Here is a 14531-nt window from a genome sequence, read left to right on the forward strand (position 1 = left end):
CTTGGGTTTGATTTTCTCCCCCTCTTTCCCAACTTGCTTATATTCCCCCCTTGTCTTCCCTCTTATCCCAACTGAATACCATATTCCCTCGTTCTTCTTCTCCCTCCCACATTGCATTTTTTTGTGGAATCCCCTTAATTACACAACTGAACATGAGATTGAATATGAGACTGGAATATAACATTAGGGATTTTAAGCTATTGTGGTAATGACTTCTCCATTTTGGAAATGGAAATGTTAAAAGAAGGTGAAGATGAGATCTTTTTTTGTTACAGGAGGAATACAAATGAAGATGGACCATATGAAAATAAAGTGTTGGGCTAAAAAACACTTTTGGCCCCTGATGTTTCAAGTTTGTGAAATTTTTTCCCTACTCTATTTTTGTCGATGTTTCTACCCCTCATGTTTCCAATAAGTGCACCGTCTGCCCCTCCATCAGTCATACGTTAAAAAACTAACAGAATGGGCTGACGTGGCTTATTTTATTTCTTGGACCTATCAGGGGTGAGGGAGATTCAAACCCAGGCCTTTTGAGTGGCAAAACCACCACTTAACCAGTTGAGCTACTTACAGAATTAACATATCTAGCAACATAATGTTATTTATATCCTCAATCTTCTTCATCCTTTCTTCACGATCATCTTCATATCCTCTTCTTCCTCCTTCTCACGGACAACGTTCAGGGAATTCAAAGAGTGAGATTGTTCTGTAAGTTTCAACAAAATCCCCATCAACCACGCTCCTGCAAGTTCTAAGCTCAATTTATCGAACACCTTGTAGGCACTGAACAAAACAGGAGTAAGACCCACCAATCCCTTGGCAACTTGGAAGCCTTAATTTCTTAAGCTTCCTGCAACTTTTCCACAACCAATCCAACTCCCAATCATCTCCACAAATACCCACAAAGCAGAGACTCTCCAACCCCAATTCTGCATCAAAATCATCACTTTCCCACATCTCAAATTGACCATTCACCTCAGCTCACGCCCAAATTGGGAACTTCTTCCATGATTTTCGGATTAAACCATGAGCTTTGTCAAGAAAGTTAAATTGTTATGATGATGAAGGATATGATGTTGATGATAATCATGTCAATGATCAAGAAGGATGAAGGATGGTTGAGCATAAACCCAGAAATAAACAAAGAAGCAATGGATTTCAGAAGGTAGAGAAAACGATGGAGAGAACAAGAGTTGAAAGTGACAGTGACAATAGCACACCAACAACATGTCATGCTTGCTGGCTTCCATTAAATATTGATTTCGTTTTGTCCAATATTTCTGACAATATGTGAATTCGAAACCCCAATTTTAAGACTTTCGAAGATGAAGGTTGAAGAAGGTGGAAGAAGAGGATATGAAGTTGATGGTGAAGAAAGGATGAAGAAGATTGATGATACAAATAAAATTATGCTGCTAGATATATTAATTATGTAAGTAGCTCAACTGGTTAAGTGGTGGTTTTGCCACTTAAAAGTTCAGGGTTCGAATCTCCCTTACCCTTTTTTTTTTTCCGACGGTGCACTTATTGGAAACATGAGGGGTAGAAACGTCGACAAAAATAAAGTAGGGACAAAATTTTCACAAACTTGAAATATCAGGGGTCAAAAGTGCTTAAGCCAAAGTGTTTTTTTGTTTTTTGATTAGTGAAATTCAGTTTTAGAATTTTTTCAATTTTATTAATGTAGTTTTTTTATATTTTAATTATCCATGTCATTTAAAATTTAGTAAAAATTGACGTGGCTTTAGCCACGTTAGCTCCGGCTTGCCACTTTGCTAGAGCTCCGCCCTCCAGCGAGGACAAAATGCAAACGTGCTGCAATCATGAGGACGATAATCACAATATTTTCCGGTGAAGGACCAAACTCAAATGACCTCACAAAGATAGAGACCAATTTGATGATTAACCCCTCTATAAAATCTAAATTTTTTCACTAATTCCTTCTCTATTATTCATAGGCTAGAGATTTTGTGATACATTCTAATCTTCTGTCCCAAAAATTAAATAAGTGATCGTGAAACATAAATTTTAGAGAAAAATTAAGTTTAGTGTTAAATAAAAAAAAAAGTTCAAAGTAAGGGAATGCAACTTACATTAAAAATTTCCATCAAATCTGGGTGCCCACTAGGGTGGACCTTTTATATTTTGGTCCACTGGTGCACTCAAGGCTATTTTAGTAATTTACAATATTAAACATATATTAAAAAAAATCCTTAACATTATCCAGCTGTGTGTTTGGCCTTGTTTGACCCGCGGTTGCTGCCACCGGGGAGTTGGGTTTGGGGCCCCCCTATGGGGCTCCGCGCCCCACCTCTTTTTTTTTAGCCCATAAATGCCCTACGAAACTTAAACTTCCGTATTCAATAAAATAGAATACGGAAGTTAAAATTCCGTATTATAACTCTGACAGTCATCACCTTTTCCACCATTACTCCTCCCTCCACCAACCCCTCCACCATTACTCCTCCGTCACCAACCCCTCACCAGCCCCCTTAACCCCCTCAATGCCTCCAGACCACCCTCTCTCTCACCCTCTCCTACCTCACTTTCATCCTCACTTCCATTCTTCCTACCACCACCACCAACTCCTTCATTGGCAAGCTCTCCACCATTGGATGCAAAAAGATAGCATTTGAGGTAAGTGTTGTTAGTTGTTTGTTGTATGTTGTTAGTTTAAGTAGTTGAAGTTGTTAGATTAAGTAGTTAGATTAAGTAGATTAAGTAGTTAGAATGATGATTTTCTGAATTCTGAGATGTGTTAAAATACGGAATATAAAGTTTCGGAGTCTATACGAAAATTAATATACCGTATTCAATACGAATTATAAATTTCCGTATTCAATACGAATTTTAAAGTTCCGTATTCAATATGGATAATAAAGTTCCGTATTCTCTTCCAGGGATGACAGAATCATTTTTATTTCATGAATCCCAATTGATTGAAGTTGGATTGAACAATGCTCAACTTGAAGAGGTGCCACCACCGGCATTTGTACCCCCGTGTATAAGTATAGATGTCTCGCATTTATTTACAACTGATCAGGTATTCTTTAAACAGATTTTTGCATTGTTTTGAAAGTGTAATATATCAATTCTTATTATGTCTTGATCACCCTTGTTTATGCCTTGTTTGTGTGTTGGGTATGCATCATTGAACAGATTTTCCCTACCCGTGATGATCTTATCAATTGGGTTCATGGAATTGCGATTGAAAATGGATATGTTGTGTTGATCACAAAGTCAGATAGCGGTGGGAATGGAAGCAGAAAAGCTTATGTCATGTTGGGGTGCGAGAAGCATGGTAAGTATGTTCCCTACAGAGACCCTGACCTTGTTGAAGGAACGAGAACACAAAAGACAGAATGTCCTTTTAGACTAAAAGGACGACCTATGAAAAATGGCATAGATAGAGATTGGCGGCTAAAGGTGATGGAAGGTACACACAACCATGAACCAGCTAGGTCACTACTTGGCCACAATTTTGTTGGTCGTCTAAATTCCGAAGAGAAGGAGCAAGTGGAAAAAATGTCAAAGAGTTGGGTTCCACCGAGAAAGATGTTGTTGACTTTGAAGGAAAACAATCCTTTAAACTTGACTGCCATATCTCAGATTTATGGTGCTTGCAAGAGGTTAAGAAAATCCCTCCGCTGGTCATTGACAGAAATGCAACACTTGTTGAAGAAGTTGGACGGTGACAAGTACGTCCACTTTGAAAGACATGAGCCTGGATCGGAAGTCATTAGGAATGTATTTTGGGCTCATCCAAATGCTATCAAACTGTTCAACACATTTCCATATGTAGTGATTATGGATTGCACATACAAGACAAACAAATATAAAATTCCATTGCTTGAGATTGTTGGACTGACTTCCACAGATAAGACATACTCCATAGCCTTTTGCTACATTGTTAATGAGGGCACAGATGACTACGTTTGGGCACTGGAGTGTATGAAGTCTCTATTAGCTGATCAAGCCATGTTGCCTAAGGTGATTGTTACTGACAGGGATCTTGCCTTATTGAGTGCTGCTAAGCAAAGCCTTCCCAACACCAGCCATTTATTATGCTTGTGGCACATCAACAAGTGTGTTTTGGCAAAGTGCAAACTCTATGTTGGTACAGATGATTTTGCTGAATTGGTTATGGGGAAGTGGGGAGAGGTGGTGGATGCTGCAACAGTTGAAGAATTTGAAGTTCAATAGATGCAATTGTTTAATATGTGCAAGGACAAATACAGCAACTTTACCTCCTATTGTTCTACTACATGGTTGGTCCACAAGGAAAAATTTGCCAAGGCATGGACAAATCATGTGATGCACTTTGGAACAACAACAAGTAACAGGTACAAAAATTATATGAGCTTAATTTATGCCTTGTTATATGTTTTTCATTTGATAGATTGTTTACATTGGAGAGTTAATAAGATATCTGTTTGTTGTTTGCAGTGCTGAGGGTGCACATGCCAGTTTGAAGAAGATGTTGCGGGATTGCAAGGGTGACCTAGCCACTTCTTGGGATGCGTCGCATAGTTTGACATGTAATCGACATACTGAAATATTAGCATCGTTTGAGCGCAGTATTCACATAATTGATCACATTTTCATGTGCCCATTTTACACAAATATTAGAGGATTTGTGTCAAACAAATGCCTGCAGCTCCTTGATGCTGAACATATAAGAATGAAGTCCTACGGCCGATGCGATTGCTTGTTGAGAGAGACTCAAGGGCTGCCTTGCGGTTGTGAACTTGCAGGTCACCGGTCAACCACTCTCTTGTCAATTAATTCTATTTGTTATTAAAAGTGACACTTTTGTGAACTTACAGGTTATGAAAGAATTCCATATGAGGCAATTCATCCATTCTGGAAGAGACTGAGTTGGGAGCATGTACCTGAACCTGTTGCAGATACTATCAGCAACCATATTTGCGGCATGAACCATGGAGATATGCAACCAGAAGTTGAGGCATTGACACATTATTTCAGTTCTTTGGATACTGGAGGGCAGAGTATGGTAAGGAGGAAGCTTCAAGCTATCTATTGTCCTGAAAGCAGTTCACTTTGTACTCCTGAGGTTCAGATAAGGTCCAAGCGCACTCTTAAGGCGAACGAAAGAAAACCACCCAAGGTTAAAGCAATAGGATCCTTGACTCGTGATCCTTCAGGTTTTGAGCATGTTGATAGGGAGATCAAAGAGGCAAAGAAGGCTTCGCAACCACCAAAGAAGAAGAAGCGTGTGAAGAAGTCTGATACAAGCTATTTCATGGGTCATTTTCCATCCTTTTTCCACCCATATATACACACAGTTCAGAATGTTGAGGACGATGGTAACTGTGGCTATAGAGTCATTCCGTATTCTTTTAAAGGGGGGTTTTTCCGTAATTTCCCCACTTTAAGTGGGGCGCGGAGCCTCATAGGGGGGGCCCAAACCCAACTCCCCTGCCACCGTCCCCAGACCTCAAACATTCGATGGAGGAATCAGGATTCGATCTTTGTTCAAAATCCTCCATCCACTCAAACCAAATTAGTCCGTGGGTTTTGATATTTTTCTTTAATTATCCAAATCTCAATGCTTTTGTCTATGCTTTTATGCTCGTCTTCATCGCTTTCACTGTTTTCTTAGCTTTTTCCTCTTCTCCCAACGCTTCCTCTCCCTGGTTCACCAACATCTTCTCCTCCTCTTCCACCACCACCGCCACCGTCGCCGCAAGCGGTTCCTCCAAATCTCAACTTTCTTCCATTTTCTCATACTTTTTCCCCAACACCACTTCATCATCCCCAAATCCTTCATCGTTCCAGGGAAACACTTATAGATCTACCAATGCCCCTTCTCCATCTCCTAATCCCAAAAGTAAGCACAGAAATTGGAGCAACCGCTTCACAAAACCAGACTCAGAGATCAGTGAATTCAACCAAAGATGCAGTTTTTGCTATGAGCACGAACCAGACCACGATCTCCACTCGAATTCTCAGGTTGATAGCTTGTAGGTGAAAAACCAAACCACAAGTGATGTTGCTACTCTTGCTCCTGCAACCAGTGTTCCGGTGGCTTCCCCTCCTCCTCAGAGAGCTCCGCTGAAGCCTCACCAGAACTTGAGTTCTGATTGTTCAGTGAAGGGTGTTGCTGTGTCGAAAATTACACGGCTTCTCTGGCGAGGAAAAAGAGCGATGGGAGTAAGGGTAGATGCCTTTCCAGAAGCATGGAGAAGAAGGTCTGACTTAGGATTGTAGATTTATATTGTTACCATTTTATCATTCATTCAATTCTAAGTTCTAACCATTCAATTAAGGAATATTCTAATATTCCTAGATCTAGTGGTGATTAGGGGTGTACAAGGAACGGGTTGGGACGGGTTTTGGTTAACCCTAACCCGGCCATAAATATTGATCGGGCCAATTCGTAGACCCTAACCCGTCCCTAGACCCGAAGCAACCCGACATTATGCGGGTCCAATTTAGGACGGGTCTATGTAGGACGGGACCGGGTTGGCCCGAGGGACAATAAGTTTAAGACTATTTGATACTAATTGTAAAATTTAAAGATGATAACATACTAAAAGAGTTATAAGTTGGAACTATTTTTTGGAAGAAATAACTTGAAAGGATCCAATTCTTTCATAATCTATTCATTTGAGGTTTACATTTTGTTTGATCATTTTTTCACCTGTCTCACATATTCATAATACACACACATGATTTTCTCTTGTTAGAACATGAAAGTGTGCATAGTTTGACAAACGTTTATTTAATTGATAAGGTAGATGTTAGATATTTTAATCTCATCTACATGGTAAGATAAATTTGAGCACCATGTATGACATTTTAATCATTATAACAAATTAAAATTTTATAAAATATATATGTGGAACGGGCCGGGTGACCCGAGTGTCAACCCGAACCCGACCCTACCCGAAGTCGGGTAACTCAAAGATCAACCCGAACCCAGTCCCTTTAAATGATCGGGCCGGATTCAACCCGGCCCTAAAGGCTTGGGCCGGGACGGGTTGGCGGGTAGGGCCGGGTCTTGTACACCCCTAGTGGTGATAAAGTCTGATGCATGGGTGGACCAAAAAATAATAGGTCCACCCTAGTGAACACCTCAAATCCGAACCAAACTTTTCTGATTTAGGTTGGTTTGGTTCTCATCATCGAGATAAAACATGAGAACTATTAATAGTAAAAATCAATATTATTATCTTTTTATATGTAAATTTTAATATATTTCCACTAAAAAAGTGGTTTTTTTAAATGACACAAAATAATTAAAAATTTATTAATAATTAAAAAATCATTTGAGGATAAACTAGGAGAATTAAGTTTGCATGGAAGTCTTCCAAGGTGAGAGTCTTCATTGTAGTTGTTGCGTCTGACGAGACAACATGTTGTACGATACTCTAGGAGTCTCTTCACGTGAGGAGCCTCTCTTTCTGTGATCACCACCTACTCCAACCGACTTAATCAACGTTATAATTATAGTGTTAGTGGCATGTAAAGGAGACACCTCGAACTAGGAGACTCTTATTGTGTCACCACCGACCCGAACCACTCAGTCAACATAATAATTATGTTTGTATTGATCTTGATTTTTTGTGTGAAAGAAGCGCATCATGTAAGGAGCCTTCCAAAAACCAAGTCACATCAATCTCCTACGTGGCAAAAACCACTCCATATTTGTAAATTTTTTCAAAGTACACTTTTTTGGTAATTTTTTAATTGTTTTGTATTATTTAAAAAATTAAGCCAAAAATAGTTCTTTGTTCCTTAAATATTTTATACATAAGTGAAATCAATTTTAACTACTAATATAGTTTCAAAAAATAATAATTTTAACTACTAATATTTCTTTTAATTAATATTCATTTTATATATAGTATAACCTTGCGCATTTTTTTTTTCATTTTATCTAAAATATATTGACAAAATTGGATTATAAATATAGCATAAATCACATGATAACCAAGTTGACAAAGTTAAAATAATTCAATATATAGATACATAAGTTATAAATAATAAAATTAAAATTAAAAAGTATAAATATAAGGGTTAAATATTAAAATTGATTTCATATACACATGTATGTGCGGAAGCTTTCGATTGGAGCTTTAGGGGAAAAAACATGTGTGCCCTCCGACACAGAAACAAACTAGCTTGCTCAATGCTTTACGATTGGAGATCCCACGAAGAAAGTTCATACATGTAATAATAAGTTATTTGTTAATTCTATAACTTTTTTAATTATCCCTTGTGTGAAGTATTATACGACATTTTTTTATATATCAACTTAAGAGCTTTAATGGTTTCTATATCCTTTATGAATAGTATATGAAGTGCAACATATTATTTTTTTAGAAAATGAAAGATATATATTTAATAGAACAAGCAACCAGGGAACAAAGCTCTCCCTATTGAGGCAAAGAAAATTAAAACAGCAAACAAGGAAAGAAGGGGAAAAAAAAAGAAAAAAGAAAAAAGAAAACAGAAACACATTTGAAGACATACCCATGCCTCTAACATTCCATGAAACTCAATTCCTCTGACATACCCATCGTCGTTTTCCCATGGGAATAAGAATTGGTACCCCCTTCTTGAAATTGCTACCCCCCATATTTTCTAAAAAACCCAAAAATGCCCCCATGTTTTAACACCCCCCCCTTTTCTCCCTTTCCCAAGCCTTCATATTCTCTTAACTTTCTCCCGAGCTTTAGGGCTTGGGACTGAAAGTTATTTCCCGAGCTTTAGGGCTCGGGACTGGAAGTTGTTTCCTTACGTTTTCCTTACCGAGGTCTAAGCCTCGGGAATTAATCCAATTTCTTCAAGGAAGCTTTCTGAGGTTTTGCAACCTCGAGAACACATTTTTCACATTCCGAGCTAGACAAACCTCGGGAAATCCACGTTTATAAATTACCGAGGCATAGCCCTCGAAATTATTCCGAGACCTAGACCCTCGGGATGTTTCCGATGAACAAAGCTCGAGAATTTTCATCAGGAAATTTATAAAATATCCCGAGACTTAAGGCTCGGGCTATTCCCGAGTACCGAAACTCGGGAATTATCATCAGGAAAATTATAATATTTCCCAAGACTTAAGGCTCGGAAATTATTTAAACAAGGATATTATAGAAATTTCAAGCTTTAGATGGGGGTAGCAAATCCAATAGTGGGGGTACCAATTCTAACTCCCTTAAACTATAAAGGATCAATTGATAAAATCTTACCTTAGCAAGAGAATAATTTAAGGATATATGGGGTGAATGTTTATTTTGTCCCAGCTCAAATGTATCTGAGTACTTCCGAAATTCTATTAGAGTGTATTTGGATGGAAAATTCTAGAAATCTAGAGAAAATCTTATGGAATTTCTTACATTTATAAATTCCCCTGTTTGGATAAATCATAAAATGATTGGATTTCATCAATTGTAAAATTCATTATTTGAAGTAATTCAATTTCATTCAATTATCAAAAAAAATCCATAAAATTAATAAATAGTTTTTTTCTTACAATAATAATTATTTTTTACAATAATTAAATAAATAAATATGTTTGCAAAAATTTCAATCTTAACTTTAATAAATGTCATTTTCACAACAAAATAAATAATAACACAATTATTTTTATAAATTTCAATGAATTCCTTTATTTGCAAATTTCTTTGTATTATTTAATTTAATATTTATGGTTAAATATGTTTTTGTCCCTCTAACTATATCATCGGACGAATTTAGTCCCTCTTTAGAGAAAATTTGCATGAGTCCTTAAAATTTTTGAATTGTTCGATTTTAGTCCTCACCGGAGGTTGAGGTGCCTATATGACTTGTGAATCTTTATGTGGAACTTAACATGTCATTTAATAAATCTATGTAACATTCAATTGTTTTAAATTTTAATCATCCAATTAACATTCTTAAGCATTAATTTCCCTGAATTATACTAACCTAACCTAAATCTCCAATTAACACAAATATGATTATATTCACAAAATTGTGACCCAAAACCCAAATATTGATCCCTCACTCCATTTTATCACTGTGGTCAGCCATAGTTGAGGGTGGAGAACTTGGGCTCTAGCCTTGATCCTACGCGTACCTTACAATTGCGATGCTTAGTGTAACATTACATTCCATAAAAGGTCCCATAATTCTTTTGGTAGGCTGGTGGATGAGGAGTCAAAATGTTCTTATGGAAGGCTTGTTTCAACGCACTGCCTCTCAAAGGAAATCTCTACAGAAGGAGGATTACCCAAGACCCAACTTGCCCAATCTGCTCCCCGGAGCTGGAAACTACAGATCATGCACTGCTAAGCTGCATGTGGACAAGGCCTATTTGGTTTGGGTCTAATCTTCAGTGGGACCCGAGAATTTAACCCTCAACAAGGTTGGATCTCTGGCTGATGGAAAGGATCTTTCCTTTGAGAAACAATCCAGAACACCTAGGACAAACACTAATTCTCATCAGTGCTATCCTATGGTCGGTATGGAAGGGAGAAATGAATGGGTATACCAAGGAACCCAAACAAATCCTATGAATACCTTGAGGAAGGCATATATGTTTCAATCTGAATGCCTTACCATGATGAGGAGTGATATGCAACAAAAAACAAGCAGTATAGGTGTAAGGCATGAAAGAAATACCTCCTGGCGCTCTCCACCGCTGGGATTCATCACGTTAAACACCGATGCTAGCTGGTCTCCAGGTACTTCGATCCATAGCACCTCAGCAATTGCAAGGGACTCTCAAGGCCAACCCCTGTCAGGCTCAGCCAGGCTAATCTATGCCCTTCCCCTCTTATTGCAGAAGCGCTGGCTTTGAGGGAGGCTTCCATCCTTGGCAACATGTGGTCTTTGAGTCAGACAACAAATCACTCATAGATGCTTGCAATGGGAACAAGAAAATTGGTGAAATCCATAACATTCTAGGAGACATAAGAAAGCTAAGTCATAATTTAATTACCTCTACCTTCAATTGGACCCGTAGATCCGACAATGAAATAGCTCACACAGTAGCAGATCTAAGAAGAAGGGGAAACCTCACTCAATTATGGATTTTCAATCCACCCAACCCCTTGTGAAGAGCCTTAGTTAAGGATGTTATGATAGCTTGCCAAGGAGGATGATTTCTGGGATAGCTCTCTTAACACAACTACCTCCCCACCTGAGAACCTTGCTCCTCTGTTTTGTCCAGCTCCCTATGCCAGACTCCTTTTTGAGAAATTAACCCACTACACTGCCTTTATGAATAGTTATTGTAAGGGACATTAGTGGTTAGTATATGCCTTGGTAGTTGTTTATCTTTATTTGGCTTGACTGCCAGTTGCTAGAGCTCGTTTCTTTATTCATATTGTGTATCTTTCAGTGTAAATCAGGACGTGTTTTTCTAGCAAGTTGTAAGCTTTATGAGCTTTTTCTCTTTTGGGCTTCTAGGCCCCGATCATTACATGTTTAAGCATTGAGAAAAAAAAGTGTAACATTACATTTTTTCAACTACTACTATTATTATTAGAAAATAGAATTTTTTTTTGTTATATCAAAAAGATAAACTACCGGTTTCAAATAAAAGAAGATAAACTACAGCCCTCTAGGGTTATCACTGGACCTTCCCCTCATCAATTCATATGCGCACCAATTCTTAAATTTTCATATAAATTAAGTCTATTTTCATATTTTTTAAAAAATTTAAGGGTAAATATATATATATATATATAAGTTATGAAAATTTAATAAGAAAATTATTTGTTACACGAATTAGAAAACATTAATATATATACCTACAATTATTTAAATTAAATTACACGGTAAAAACATGTGCATGAAGGAATATTTTTATATTTTTTTGTTACAAAGAGAGGCCTAGCCCCAAACAGAAAAAACAACGACTAGCGAGCAACCAACCCTATAGGAGGGTGAGAGAGAGGCTCCAAATCACACCTGAGCAAGGAATGACACTCGGCAAAAGGAGACTCAAAGGTATGAGTACCATAAGGAAGGGAGAATCCCACCTTAGCTAAGTAGTCTGCTAAATAATTAGTCTCTCTAGGAGAATGGGATATTGTGATCGCTCCATGCACATCTTGCAGCGGTAAAATCTCGTGAGCAATCAGTCCAAACTGATGATCAGGTACATTTCCACCATTCAGCAGGTTAACCACTTCCAAGCAGTCGCTTTCAATGATGACCTGTGGTAAGTCCAAGCTGATAATCATGTCCACTGCAGACTTGACTGCTAGAAGTTCAACCAAGAAAAGGTTCACAAAGGCCAGGTCTCCAAGGTTGCAACTGAAGCCTGTTATTGCCAAGTAGGGGTGGGAATAGGCTGGGCCTAGGTAGGCTTTGCTTAAATAGGCCTAGCCTGTTAAAAAATCTTAAGGCCTGAACCTGGCCTATGACCTATCAAAGGCTTTTTTTCGAGCCTGGCCTGGGCCTTCCGAAAGCCTGGCTTGGCCTGGTAGCCTGTTTAAAGGCCCGTTTCACAACAAGAGTTTTACGTTTATTAACAAATTTATCTGTAAATAAGCTATCAAACTTATGACCTAACGGATTAAATTATATTAAAATAATATTTTCAACAATCAGACTTATAATATTATTAGCTAATAGGTAGTGATGAAACTAAACGAGATTATGTTGGTTTCTTAGAGTTGGTGAGCCAATTTAAAATCACACATCATATTAAGATATTTAAATACGTCATATATTTATTGTTAAATAGACTTATAACTTTGAATCGTTATATAAGTCAATTTGCTTAAATATATAAAAATCTCAATAAGTATAGAATATCAAGATATTATTATAAATTTCTAATATATAGACATCATCAAGGGTAAAATATATTTATACTTATCATATTTACAATTTACTAAAAAAATACTAATCATATTTACTTAAATAGGCTAGCCTGTAAGGCTTACAAGGCTTGTTGAATGGCCTGAGCCTGACCTTTTTAACTAAATAGGCTTTTCAAAAAGCCTAAGCCTTGCCTACTTACCAATTTGGCCTGGCCTGGCCTGGGCCCGTGGTAGGCTAGGCCATAGGCCCCTACGAACGGCCTGGCCTATTCCCACCCCTATTGCCAAGCACCTGTCTCGTCGCGAAGAACCCCCGGCCCCACAGCAGGTTCGCAAGTTGCTATCAGGGCTCCATCAACGTTCACTTTTAAACACCCTGCTGGCGGTTTGGTCCACCTCGCGATCTTGGACCCTTCCCTTCTCCCCGAACCAGTTACTCGGCTGACATTGAACGGTATTAAGTGAGGGCCCCAACGTAGCTTCAACGACGAAATCTTCCATGCCTAGAGACCTGATAAATCCCCAGATGCGCGACGGAGTATGAGGAGTATCTGAAAAAACCAATTCATTCTTGGTTCTCCAAATAGATGAGAGGGACGTGGCGAAGAACCTAGGCCAGTCAAGACCAGAACTTGCCATGAACTTAGCAGATATGTTTCCTGCCAACCAAGAACTCCATTCTGCAGTAAAAAAGGGCGCCTTATATGTACCAGTTATCGTCGTCGACCAAAACGAGCTTACAACACTGCAATCATGAAAACAATGCAACAAATCTTCTGAGGAGGATTGGTAGATGGGACAGAGATCGGAGTTACCCATATGACGACGAACACGAGCAACGTTGGTAAGGACTCCATTATTTAAGAGCTTCCACATTAAGATATTGAAACTAATATAAAAATAAATTTAAATACGTTTCAAGAAAAGTTAATTTAAATATAATTTTAGTATTTTTTAAATATTTTATATAAATAAAACTATAGGATTCTCCCATGGTGATCATCAATCTAGTAAGTAACAAACTAGTTTCAAAAATAAAACTATAGGATTCTCCCATGGTGATCATCAATCTAGTATATAAGTAACAAACTAATTGATAAGACGATCGAATTGATCTTGGACAGTTGGGTGCCGCTGGGGCCCTTAGCTAATATTAAGATTTCCATTCATGTGAGGTAGCATATTAGTATATTCTAGTGGAATATTTGCTTTCAATTTCCTTCCAAATAGATGAGAAAGAATATTATTGAGCATAACACAGGTGATTCTCGGCGTCTCTTTCTCTCTATCTCCCTCCTTCCTCGTATAAGTGTTGTGTGTGTTCATCAACTTATTCCCCTTTTCCAAACCTCCCCAACCCATGATGAGTCTCTACTACCAACCAAGTGCCATGTGCCAAGGTACGTTCTCTCCCTCTCTCTCTCTCTCATTCATGCACACACATACTCAATAGTTATATGATGAAATTTGACATGATCATGTTTCTTTTACAATTGAGCCCTTGATTAATTCACACCCTATGTTTTTTTCAACCTTTATCTACCCAATTTTCCATGATTCAAGTGTTTTTCATTCCATGTTTGAGTTGTTTACTATGTTTATGTCAAGTTCAATTAATCAAAATGAACATGGTTAATTTTCTGGCATTGATTGTCAAGAAATTTCATTGTTTGGTCTTGTTTTCTTTCTCTCTAATTCTGCCACCTTTCAAAATTGCTATCAGCTAACTTTTTGCAATCCCAAATTGAC

At 37.9% G+C, this 14531-nt stretch overlaps 1 protein-coding gene and 1 long non-coding RNA gene across 3 annotated transcripts; one reads left to right on the forward strand and one right to left on the reverse strand.

Annotated features, from left to right (window-relative positions):
* Positions 1-2035: 2035 nt before the first annotated feature.
* Positions 2036-5580, forward strand: LOC130734460 (protein FAR1-RELATED SEQUENCE 5-like). Of its 2 annotated transcripts, XM_057586899.1 has the most exons (4): positions 2036-3043; positions 3160-4343; positions 4447-4754; positions 4827-5580. In XM_057586899.1, exons 1-2 carry the CDS (start codon positions 2870-2872, stop codon positions 4201-4203), a joined length of 1218 nt encoding a protein of 405 aa, XP_057442882.1. In that variant the 5' UTR covers positions 2036-2869; the 3' UTR covers positions 4204-4343; positions 4447-4754; positions 4827-5580. The 2 variants fall into 2 exon arrangements, with proteins under 2 accessions (XP_057442882.1, XP_057442881.1); XM_057586898.1 differs by having other exon boundaries at positions 4447-5580.
* A 4241-nt stretch (positions 5581-9821) lies between these two features.
* LOC130734463 (uncharacterized) lies at positions 9822-11444 on the reverse strand. The gene is made up of 2 exons (XR_009017952.1): positions 10630-11444; positions 9822-10427 (listed from the first exon to the last, which is right to left on the reverse strand). It is a non-coding gene; the product is annotated as an uncharacterized LOC130734463 (long non-coding RNA).
* Positions 11445-14531: the final 3087 nt, after the last annotated feature.

This window comes from Lotus japonicus, chromosome 1 (assembly GCF_012489685.1).
Source record: "Lotus japonicus ecotype B-129 chromosome 1, LjGifu_v1.2".
Classification (NCBI taxonomy): Eukaryota; Viridiplantae; Streptophyta; class Magnoliopsida; order Fabales; family Fabaceae; genus Lotus; species Lotus japonicus.

What these genes read in the sequence shown, in the direction of transcription:
- LOC130734460 (XM_057586898.1), top strand. Translation starts at nt 2,870, where the DNA reads ATGGATAATAAAGTTCCGTATTCTCTTCCAGGGATGACAGAATCATTT. An exon ending in ATTTATTTACAACTGATCAG is followed by an intron (nt 3,044 to 3,159) that starts GTATTCTTTAAA and finishes ATCATTGAACAG; the next exon opens with ATTTTCCCTACCCGTGATGA.